The 12,216-nt window shown below is 43.9% G+C and overlaps 1 protein-coding gene across 1 annotated transcript in view; it reads left to right on the plus strand.

The window, feature by feature from the left end:
* Positions 1-12,216, plus strand: part of AGBL1 (AGBL carboxypeptidase 1) — a 3,520,373-nt gene that overhangs the window by 1,348,063 nt on the left and 2,160,094 nt on the right. Inside the window, exon 17 of the mRNA XM_069624284.1 lies at positions 5,517-5,670. Coding sequence (XP_069480385.1) covers positions 5,517-5,670 — 154 coding nt within the window. The remainder of the gene's footprint in view (positions 1-5,516; positions 5,671-12,216) is intronic.

Raw genomic sequence — 12,216 nt, forward strand, 5'->3', positions numbered from 1 at the left:
ATGCGTTTTTATGACACAGGGGGATTTTATCGTGTATCATGATGTGTTGTGTGTATGGAAATGTTTTTAATCGTGTGCACAAGAAAGAGGTTTAATCTAGACTTTATTAAGATGCTTTTCTGTATATTTCGTCCAAATGTTTTGTAAAGTTCTTTTTTAGAACCATACACAATATAATAAAATAAATGCTTAAAAAAAAAAAAAAAAAAAAAAAGAAAACACCTCAACCTACATAGAGAGCAAAAATAACATTTCTCAGCTCATAGGTACATTAGATTCTACGCTCTTAAAGGTCCATATAATACTTTTAACACAACTCACCCGGTCTAGAGGCAAGTTCATTGCCCCGGGTCTGAGTAAACTGTTGGGAGGTCATTCACGAAGGATAAGCACTGTAGGGGTTAATAACAGAAATATGGTACCAAGTTTGAAGTTCAAAAGGTAGTGTCAGTTGTGAATGGATCAGATCACCGGTATAATCATGTGTGCAAAAGCAATAACTGTTGAATTTAAGCCACATGCATAGTAGCGGAGGCATAAGAATGCAGCCAAGCATGGTGGCGCCACCCGGTGTGAGTCTCTCAACGTATGTACAGGTAAAGAGAGAGATGATTTCAAATCATATCTATATGAACAAGGACACGAGCATGCAGCCAAGTATGAAGGTGCCGCTCGCAGATAACTATTCCGTTGCTTGCAGTATGTTTGTGCTCGCCAGCGAGCCTAAGCTGCTGTAAACATGTACCTAGATCTCTTCGGCGAGACGCCCGTCAGTCAGACGCGCGGCTCGAAACTGCAATATGTTACTGTGTTGCCATGGCAGCGGCGCGCGTGCGCACTGCCTTGCTCTTTGCCATATTGGCGTGGGCATCAACTTAGACAGATGCTATTCACCAAGATGCAGATTTGATAGTCGGTACGCATGCAATTAAAATTAACCACAGAACCGACCCTAATACTCCGGGAGTAATGTGCGTGGATTATTCCACAGAAACTCAATGCCAGTATGTGTCAGCTTGTGTACTGGTGAGGAATATTAATGTTTGTGTGTCGAGCCGGTTGCCATAGAAACTACGCGATTATGCGTTGTTCTCAGATAAGGAGATACATACGCTCAGTGAATTCACCAAGCTATCTTTAAGATATGCAAGAGTCCCGGGAGGCTGTGCTCGTATAACGCCATTCCTCGCCACCTGCCAGAGGAGAAAAAGTCACATCTCTGGTCACGGTCAAAGGAATGTTATGATTGAGACCGAAAGACTTGTAGTGTGAGGCGGGCACCAAATAGGCCAGAGACTGTGTGGTGCCCCACCTCTCACTAACCATTTAATATGCCCACCAAAACCGGACCAGGAATCCCACAGGGAGGTAACCCCTGTGTCCTGACTGGTATAGTGTAACATGGAGTTAATATACCTATGAGGATTATAAAATTCTCTCCTGTATCTCAGCTACCTAATAAATCATGACTCTACCATATTAATTGGACAATGTCCCTAGACATTGCCCACAAACATTGGACAATGTAGATGCGTTTGCCATCCCTAACGGTGGATGTGTGAATGATTTCCCCAGTGGTATAATGGACAGTTAATTACTTATGTGGAAACATAGCAGTAAAATCTAACTTATAACAGTCACAAGCATCATTAGTACAATGTTACGTTGTCATATTTCCCAGCTGAACATACAGAAACTCAGTGGTACACATAAGCCCAAGTTACATTACCAAGTAAATGCATAACTCGGGTCCCGCACTGTGACTTGTCAACAAATATTCAATAATGCAGATTGGCCTCAGTCAATAGACAATTCCTTCGTCTGACCAAGGCATTGCAATTGGAAAATAACAGAATTCAAAAAAACATAGAATAGAAAAACAAATTTAACATTTAGACAAAGCACATGGATTAAACTTGCAGTTCATGCCTCTTGGGCTCAAGCAATCCAATAGGTCGATCCAGAAAATGTCCCTTTGTAACAAACGTTTATGCACATCCCCCCTCTAGGGCCCACTTGTACTTGTTCTAGAATAATGCATCTCAGTTGAGCAATTGAATGTCTTGCTTCCACAAAGTGCATCGATACTGGTGATCTCAAACTTTTAGTCCGAATGTTCGGCTTGTGCTCAGTCCATCTTCATTTTGCTTTCCTCATGGTGATCCCCACATACTAGAGCCCACAGGGGCATTTAAGAGCATAAACCACATTAGTCGAATCACAGGTGCAAGAGTGTTTGAGTGTAATTGGTTTCCCTGTGTGTGGATGTGAGATTGTGTTGCCTAGCAGAATGTTACTACAATGCTGGCAGTTGTGACAAGATTGTGTGCCTCTATGCCGTGTGGTCATTGCCTGGTCCATTGGTGTCTCGGCTCGAATCAGGCTGTTTCTGAGAGCCCTGCTATTCCCATATGCAAAGATAGGTGTTTGTTGGAAAAGAGATTGAGTTTCAGGGTCCATTTGCTGCATAGGCCAGTTCTTCTGAATGATACTCCTAATTTTTCTGCTTTGGTTGGAATGCGTGGTCACATATACCATAGAGTCGTCCTTATTCTTGACCTTGGGCGTAAGCAGGGTATCTCTTTCAATATTCGCCACCCTTTCTTCTATTCTGGAGATAGAAACCGAATTGTATCCCCTCTTTCTGAATTTGTGATGCAAAGTCACTGATTGCCTTTAAAGGGCATGCCCATGTATAATGCGACCCAAAAAGCGCATTTCTATCCTATGAAGGCACCCACTCATACACGTGTCCCAATAATGAGACAAAATAAGATAACACACCCCGTCAGGGAATGAGACCGAGAGATAGGTTGCAAGGATAACAAAGTTGATATCATATAAAAAATGACAGCAAAGAACTCTGTTACTCGAGAGCGCTCTGCCAAAAATTACACAGGCAGCACATTAAAAAGGGACTAAGCATCACATAGGGTACAGGCTCGACAGGGCTGATTGGCTGAAGATTTATACTAAGCCCTGCTCCATAGGGGATGCCAGAGCATCATTGGCCGTGGCTTCCCAGTCGGCCGTGCTGCACGTGGGTCAGCTGGGCTCATCTCTGCAGTCAAGGTCAGAGTGAGCAAACAACACATTACCAACTATCTAAGCTTAACCACAAGTACTGATAATGCAAGAATAAGGCCGCACACCGGATCATTGCATGAATGGGGATAGAGAGAAAACAGGGAATAATATATTGGCATGCCAACCCCCTTATTCGGGGCTCCTTTGATACTGCAGATCCCGCTCCCAGGTGCCTCTCCGGGCGACAGGGGGGTTGACCTACCATTTACGTTCCCTGGTGCCCCATGATACGAAATGACATGTGTTGTTTTGGGAGAATATACTGCTGCACAGGACTAGATCTAAGGTGGGTGTTCTGGAATGGTCAAGGCGAGGGGGTCAGATGGGTATCAGCACAAGAGGGATTGGTGGGTTGGAGCTGGTAGTCCCTGGCCTGGTGGGGTGGGGTGGGGGTTGAGAGGACATGACATTTTAGTGGAGATGGATGGGCACTTATGATGGGGCCTGTCTCTGTCTTATGCTCCACGGAGAGCACATTCTTCGGGAAAGATACTAAGCATTTGCAACATTAAACGGCTGGACTTCTGTGTGAACAATGCTTGTGTGGGGCTTGCCTGGGGTGGTGCTGGCTTGGTTCCTCTGGGTGAGATGCTGGGGATGGGAGAACTGTGGTTTTAGAGCCTATTAAAAGATGGCGTCTGGTCTGATGTAAAATGCTGTCTCATTGCAGGCACATAGGCTATGTTATGCATGTAATTCTTTGTTATATCATGCAGATATATGCCGTGGGGGTGGGTGTGCCTCCCCCCCTTAGCTTACACATAGTTTATTTACCTCGGCTGCAGTGAAGGGGGTGGGATAGGACCATCTCCTTCCCAACACCTATTTCAGAAACAGAAATGCATGTGAGATAGGAGTGGTTAATAACTCTGCTGTCACAAAAAAAAGTATGACCGGTTCAGGAAGACCCTATCATGCCGTGGCACCCGCCGTGTGCCTATTCGAAGCAGGCGCGTAAGGTCCCCTACAATTTCTGCACATTTAAAAGCGTATCTTGTTTGTAAATGTGGGATGCGCTTTTAAATGTGCATAAAAAGACCCCGATTTGCGAAAAATAGGCCATCTGAATGGGCGAATAAGATGCGCCTATTCAGATGGCCTTTTTCATAGTGCCATAGTGGATTGTGCTGCTCTTTTTTTAGCGCAAGTAATGAGATGGGCTTGCGCATTCCATTTCTTGCACCCAACTTTTGGGGGAGAATCTTGCCCCGTGAGTCTTTTTATTCATATGGTAGTTTTTTGCAAAAATTGCTGTTTTCGCTGGTGCTTTTGCAAAAACAGCTGTTTTTATCGTTTTTATGAAAACACAGCTATTTTCGTTGCATTTTGCAGGATCACAAAATTGCTATAAGCTGCAGGGGCTGTTTAAATCTTTATCTATTATAACATCTGCCGATTTCGAAAAAATATGCCGTGATTTTTTAGGCCAGATTTTTGGATGAAGCGGGCTTCCCCAGTTGGCTTTCCCCATGACTCAGGGTTAAAGAAGCAAGTAGGCATGTTGCATAGGGGCCACCATTTCCCCCTGCTGTTAAATGGAGGGTCGAGGTGACTGCAGTCACATGCGCTAAGAGACACACAGGAAATTCTGCTGCTGTTGTTATCTCGGCTGTCCGTGCCTCAAGGCCATACGCAGGGGTGTTGCTAGGTCTGGGAAAGATCTGTGGCTATGCTAATGTCGGGACTGTTGGGACTCAAGGCTAGCTAGCCTTTTGTTTGTAGACAATGAGCCCATATCTGGGGCTTCAACCAAAAGACCCGGGGCTGTAGCCCGCCTAGCCCCTCCCTAATGATGCCACCGGCCATCCGTGATGAGATCAGTACCCTCGTTGAAAGACAGTTTCGGCGGAATATTAAAAAGATAACCTTTGCCAAGTTACAAGCTGTGGTTATGTTTGACCCTCCCCATTTCAGCTGACTTTCACTCAGCTATGCCAGTTTTCCCTCAGTCGGATATCAAGTGAATAGCGTCATATTTTACTAACAGGTTCCAAGTCAGCCACACGCCACTCCATCCGCTAACTGACAGTAACTACTACTAACTCTGCGGTACTCCGCGGTGCTCCACGCTGAAAGTCGGCATTTATAGAAGGCATCTCCTTTCCACAATTGCATCACCCAGGGAAAGCCGACTTCTCACTCCAACGCACAGCGTTCACTGCCAGTAACTGCTACTGATTCAGCCAGAACAGAAATACGCAGCAGCATCTAGCTGAAATCTAGCATGTGCACTGTTCAAATCAACTGTTGAGTGTAACTGTGAGTGACTGTACTTTCCAGAAGTATTCTACTCAACTGTGCCAGTAGTCAGAAAAAAATAAAAACAGGGATGATAATTGGGTAACCAGAAAAACAATTTTAAAATAAAGATTTGATACATGCAATTAAAAGTGTTTTTGCTAAAGAAGCCATCTTGTTCCTTCTTTCAGTCCCACCTTCACCTTCTGGAACAAGGGGTGGATCACAGGAAGGTCTTCTTTAAGCAGCAGGTTCTTTGCTCCACCCTCAGCGGAAACCCATGCCCGATAGTTACCATCACTGCCACACCTGAATCTAAAAGCCAGGAGCATATTCTCCAGCTCCGTAAGTATATTTTATGACAAGTATTTGCTCAGAATAAGTATATTTAGGAGAAAATAATAGATTTGTGGACAGGAGTATTGTGCACCATTTTGGGAACGCTAAGAGGTGATGTGTTATCCAGTCTCACCATCACGTGAGGCACTGTCTTCACCTGATTGGGTACTGGAGGGCTCAGTGCTGCTCCTAGTTGGGCTCTTCCAGGATTGATGTTGTGTTGGTTGATCTTGTGACCCCCCAGGTCAAACCTATGCTTGAGAGAGTTGCCCAAAACAGCAGAACTGTAGAAGTATATGGCGTATAGTTCATTCTCGATGTTGAGCCTAATAGTCACCCATCATGTTCATGGGTAATGTGATTAAGTTCCAACACTTCCATTGATGAAGATGCCTTATTTCATTAAGTAGCTGGCTGTGGCAGAGGCTGGATTGATGGTTGGGTACAGACCATATGATTGTGCCACTCTCGCCCTGCATTCTTCAGTGTAAGGTAAACAAAAAAAGAAGTCTGTTTAACCTTTAACAGCACTTAGTTTTGATCCAGTTTACCTGGCAGAAATGTACCTTATCTGGGGTTTGCGGGTCTACTACAAAATGTGATGCAATCAGACTAACGCTCATGTGTAAAATCACAATCATGAATCAATATGTTTCTGAATTTCTTTCCATGCCATGGAACGATATCATGTTTATGATCTTCTATATGTGGTTTCAGATGGTTGTATTTGATCTTACAGACCACAATCACATAGTGGTCAATTTAATTGTGGACATGTTCTTTTATTTGGGGGGGTCCCCCAAAGACTTGTGTTTTTTTTACCCTTATAACATCACCCCAACCCCATCCCCACCCATTTTAACCCCTTTACCCCACCACCCTTTATTTATTTAATTCATGTTTGCAGTGTTTTTCGGTATTATGGTCCACTCTCCAATGTACCACTCTGTAATGTTTTAGATATATTTAATGGGTAACTTTTCAGATGTGTCTGCCAATGGAGGCTGCTCCGTATACCAAATGAGCCACTCGCACCTGGCAATTGAACACACTAACCATTAGACATCAAACATCAGAACGCTAAACCTATACAACTGGCTTGCATGTCACACCTCGGCTAAAGCATCCTAGCGGCTAGGGCCACCAAAGCTCCACTTCGGTTGCAACTTGAAATGCAGCAGGTATTCAACACTGGAAACTAGAGTGCGTGCCTCACCCTCCTTCTGTTTCTCTACAGATTGGTTCAGAAGTCCCAGGCTTGAGAGGCAGCAGTTAGAGGAAGCGGTGCCGGCGTCACCATGCCCTACCTAGGAGAGCCACATCATTAATTTGCAGTGCAATCGTAAATAAACCCATAAATAAATAAATAAATAAATAAAATACATTCTGAGAGGAACAGAACCGAACAGATGCAAACATACCCAACATTAGATGTGGAACCCACACCTTCCTGAGGTCTGAAGAGCAAGTGGTTTCCACATAAATTCATCGCAAAGGGAATGCAGTGCTTTATAACCCTGCAAAGTCACCTTCACGTGCGCCTGAATCCTCACTTAAACCCAGCAAAGCATACCATCTTTATATCAGCCATGATAATATTAACAAGGACGAAAAGTGTGCCCTGCACTGATGAAGACTGATGGAGACTCTAATGCTCTCCCAAGCTGTGTACATGCATTTTAATGCGGAGATGTGACATAACTGTAAGGAACAGCACATCCCGTGACTAGTCATTTAGGAAACTGGCTCCTGCGCAAAAGGACCACATGGTGCTATTTTTAAAAGGTAATTTTATGCGGGATGCATATATTCCGAACAATATCTTTTCTGGACAATGTGGCCCTTTAACATCGAGACTCTCCCAAGCACAATATAATGGCAGCTGCCTTTACACACTTACAGAGCAGAATGCTCCTATTTGCTGGAATTTTAAAGCTATAATCAAATCGGACAGGTAGTCTGCAAAAGCAATAGCTGTTTTACTGCTTTCAAGCATCCAATAAAATGCTACGGGACTAATTTACAAAAGCGTTTTGCAATGGGAAAAGTCCACTGAAAAACTTGTGAATCAGGCACTATATTTGTAATACATAAAGACGACTGCTAGATTGGTGCTGCGCCATATTTTAAGCCTGCCATGTAAAGAGTGAAGAAATTGCTGTTGTCCATTTACCATTCTTGCTTTCATGTTAGAACGTATATGACATTCATTTTGCTCCTAAACGTCGACGGTGGGGTGTTATTACATTTCTATTCATTTTCATAATATGCACGGCGGAGGGAAAAGGATGCGCACATGCTTGAACACTGTCTGTTGTCATACACTTTTGCAGTCCACCATGCAAAGTGAGTAAACGCTCACTGGCAAGCATGCATGACTGGCAGGCAGCGTTTACTTTTAATTCTGAGCACCGCTTGCCGTGCTCGTATGGCAAGCAGCACTCACAATTGCAATTAAACCCTCTGACATGCATTATGTCAGGCAGGGTTCAATTTCAATTGTGAACACTGAAGTGCTCACATTTAAAATGAAACCATACCCGACATGGTTTAATTTTAATTGTGAACACTGCCTGCCATGGCAGGCAGCATTTACAATGGATCTTTATGTGGTCCCCCTGCTTTCTGCTGGTGGATAATGCAGGCGCCCCCCATTGGGACCTCCAGCATGTGCGATGGCATGAAAACCCATGCCGTTGCAAATGCTGGAGCATTTGTATGGTGGAAAGGAAGGAGGTGGTGGAAATGCAAGTTGCGTACGACCACTCCTCTCCACCATACAAATGAATGAAAATGTGGCGTGGCGTGAATGGAAGGCGTTAAAGCCTTACTCTAGGCTTTTACGCCTTCCATTCATGTTACGCCATTATGAAGATGAGCTCCTATATGTTTAGCCAACCTTTGGTAACAAACTAGTGAATATTGTTTGGGATACATGTAGCCCAAAGCCCAAAAAGGACCTGGCTTGGTACAGCTACATAATTGGCCACCAAGAGAAACCTAGGAATAAAAACAGACAGCAGGGTTTAAATAACTTGTTTTATTTTATCTGTATGTAGTATGGGTATGCATGTTTTCAGGACGAATCCATCCAGCCCACCACTGGTTGGAATGTTGAAGAGAAAAGGAACAAGAAAACAAAGCAACAGAACTCCCCCGCACAGGAATGGGCTGGCCAGGGTAGAAAAGAATTCAAAGGTTTTGAAAATAAAATGGTTAGAGAATGGTTGGAAGGGAGTGCAGGAAAGAAAAAACAAGAGAAGAAGGATAATGAAAAAAAGCAGTGAGAAACAGAAAATAATGCCCCTGGGACTGCAGCCTCAAGCGGCCCACCAGGGCCTGAAGAAAATGCTGTGCTAAGCTGCGTGATTCGGGCGACCTATCGTTAGAAACGTGGGCCCAACATGCATGCACAGAGCAGCCCGGGCACCCATGTAGCCATGGCAGCAGTCAGCCTGCCTGAGGTCCAGACCGGACGGGCCCATTCTGTGGAATCAGAAAAAATACAATATTAAGGCTTTTACACCATGCAAAGAGAAATACACCAACACGGGCTTGTAAAGATTCCCAGAATCTTGATTGCAATACTGTACAGTGTACAAAACAAAGTGCACAAATAGCTATTTGGCCGTCAGTACATCACAGAGACCACCGGTTTACCTTTTAATACATTTACCAACAAGCACTATTATTCTCTGGGTTTAACTTTACACTCTTTACACATTCCTTTAATGCAGGTCAAACAGATGTTTCACATGACATGTTTTAACAGTTTTATTGTTCTTATATATTTGTAGGTTAACATCACCGATTCAAGTAATACCCTGATCCCGAGGTCAACAAAGGGCAAGGTCTACATGGCCCTCACATGTAGCCTGCAGGCAGGTTGGACATTAACTCGTCTACAAAGGTCAAAGAGGTTAAGTTAGAACAGGAGAACACAGGTTGGCCATTTTAGGCCAGGGGGTGACTTTGCACGAATAACTAAAATGGCGGCTTTGACCTAAAATGGAGGCTCGATTAACTTAAGGTTACGACCTTGCAATACGGATTTTCTCGCAGAGCGACTGGGCATAGGCCAACATATTCAATGAGGACAAAACAATACTATATCAATTTTACAAAACCTCCGTTTGGCCTACGGCAAGCGCTAAACTACCTTCAATCACTTTGTGATTAAATCCACATTTCAACGTCTACACACCCAGAATCATTAGCAGACATATCTATTGCCATTAGATCAGACACTAGAGTTTCTTTCAACACGTACTCCTTGGAAACCTTATCTGGGGCGTATATTCTATGCCCTAATACACTTGTTGCTTGCGCGCAACACCCCCCTAATACAGAACATATACCAGGGAGACACTGTATACAACAACAAAGGAATAGAAAACTACCCAAGATAATCAGCAGGGCCGAAAGTAACTTCCATCCCCATGACCGTAGGAGGTCCCAAAACCATGTACTAAGTTCCCAGTTTCCCTCAGGAACATGCACTTCTGAACTAAGAACATGTAGATTTTGGATCACCCTAAAGATCATTGGAGAGGAGCCCGGTACGTAAACGCAGCAAGCGGACCCCACTAATTTACATACTCCTCCACGCTCAGCCAGAATGACATCTAATGCCATCCGGTTCTGAAGAGCCACTACTTTTATCGCTTTCTGTTCTAACGTCATATTATAGAGTATGTCAATGGTCCGGATGATGGTTCTCTCCATATCTCTTGCTAGTCCCCTGATATCTTCTGAATTCGTAATTTGCCCAAAAAATGGCACAAAAGATTTCATGATGTCTCCTAGAGTTTGCGCTGGAATATCCCCTTTCACATCTCGTCATGGACGAGTCTTCAACATTTCTGCAGTACTGGCAATAAATACCCCAGGTAATAGAATCTCTAAATAGCAGGTTCCTTGCCAATCCCTGGGCAACCATGGAAATGCCACATTACCGCAAACGAAATAGACAGGTTCACCTACGTACAGAGGTCTGTTCTCACTAGTCAAATTCGCAACGTTGACGCATTTTCTGAAATTACCCATTGACCATGTTCCATTCCTCTATATGCAGAAGGAAACTGAATCGGGGCTATGGTTAACAGAATAAGATGGAGGCGTGGCATCCTTATTGCCTATAGGAGCCATTTTGAAAGAGATCAAAGCCTGAAAAGGACGAGACAATCTATCAGGGGGCCTAACAGCAGCAACGTTTGGCTTACTCCTATTTGCAAAAAGCGAGCATCCCATGGGCATCAAAAAACGTTTTTCAAAACTATTCAGATTTGTACCATCAAAGTTCCCTGAGATGCTGTCATTCCATCGGCCAAAGAATAGTGCTCTAAGAGAAGCATAACAAGCAGTTGTCAAAGGTAAAGGATGAATCTACCAACCTAGCCCCTTATCCCCATGTTGCGGTAGATGTGAGCAGATCCAGCAGTTGGTCCTATTCAAAATTGCATGAGTGACATTCATTATTAACAAAAGAGTATTATTCTGATAGTTCCGTCTATGCGAAGAATCTCCAGGCGACAAGGTATGCAATTGCACGGAAGGAGTGGGGAAAACAGATACATTTTCAACAGGTAAAAAGTCCTCTAACGGATATGCTTCCTCCAGATACCATAACCCAAAACCAATAGTTACTACAAACCCAGTTATTATTATTAAAAGGCAACAATACATTTTCGGGGTCCCCTTACACGCTTGATCATTGTCTCTGCTAGCCACATATTTATCTAAAAGTTCAGTGCAAGCGGTAGCAGGTGCAGGCATCGTCGTCTTCAATCGAGAAACACCAATTGTTCGTTTGCTGGCGACTCCAGTCGCGCGTCTTCTTAATGTTTTTCCCACAACCCTTAGCCAACAGAATCCTTTCGTACAGTCGGGCCAAAAGGCAAGCCCTCAAATGATTTCCTCGATCGCAGAGTCAAACCGTGCCGTACGTCTATCTTCTTGGACGTAAATTATATTTCACAATTTCCGATGGTGAAAGTGTAGATGCTTACAATTTCCCACCGCCATCTCAACGTAGGGGCCTTTCTGATGAACGGGAATAGGCGTTGGTTCCAAATCCTGTTTCGGGCAAACCTAACGACACAGAATGTCATCAAAAGGAAGCTCTTCAGAGAGGTACATGGCAGATGGTGATCAAAAATGTTTCTATTATCCACATTCGATACTTGGTTATCCTGTGAAGGAGGTTGCTGTGATTCTGGTGCAAACTGACCTCTGCCAGGGCCCCCTGCACCTGGGCGACCTCTGGATCGTCTACCCATGTACCCAAATGACCTTTGCTGCAAGGTTGGACATTGTGCGCGCCAGTGACCTTCCTGTGGACAATAGGCACACTGGTTAATGGTTACCGGCGCCATGAGCGTACTTCCCTGTGGAATGTATTGACCTCTAAATTGATTACCTCCTCTAGGGTTTCTAACAATCTGTTGCAATAGTACTTTTGTTTTTAGGTCACCCTTTTTTTCTCAAGTTTTTCCTTTTCATTATTTACACAATTTTCATAGTACTGAGCCTTGTGCAGTACTTCTGACTGAG

The sequence above is a fragment of the Ambystoma mexicanum genome, chromosome 11 (assembly GCF_040938575.1).
Source record: "Ambystoma mexicanum isolate Mex_15411 chromosome 11, UKY_AmexF1_1, whole genome shotgun sequence".
NCBI lineage: Eukaryota > Metazoa > Chordata > Amphibia > Caudata > Ambystomatidae > Ambystoma > Ambystoma mexicanum.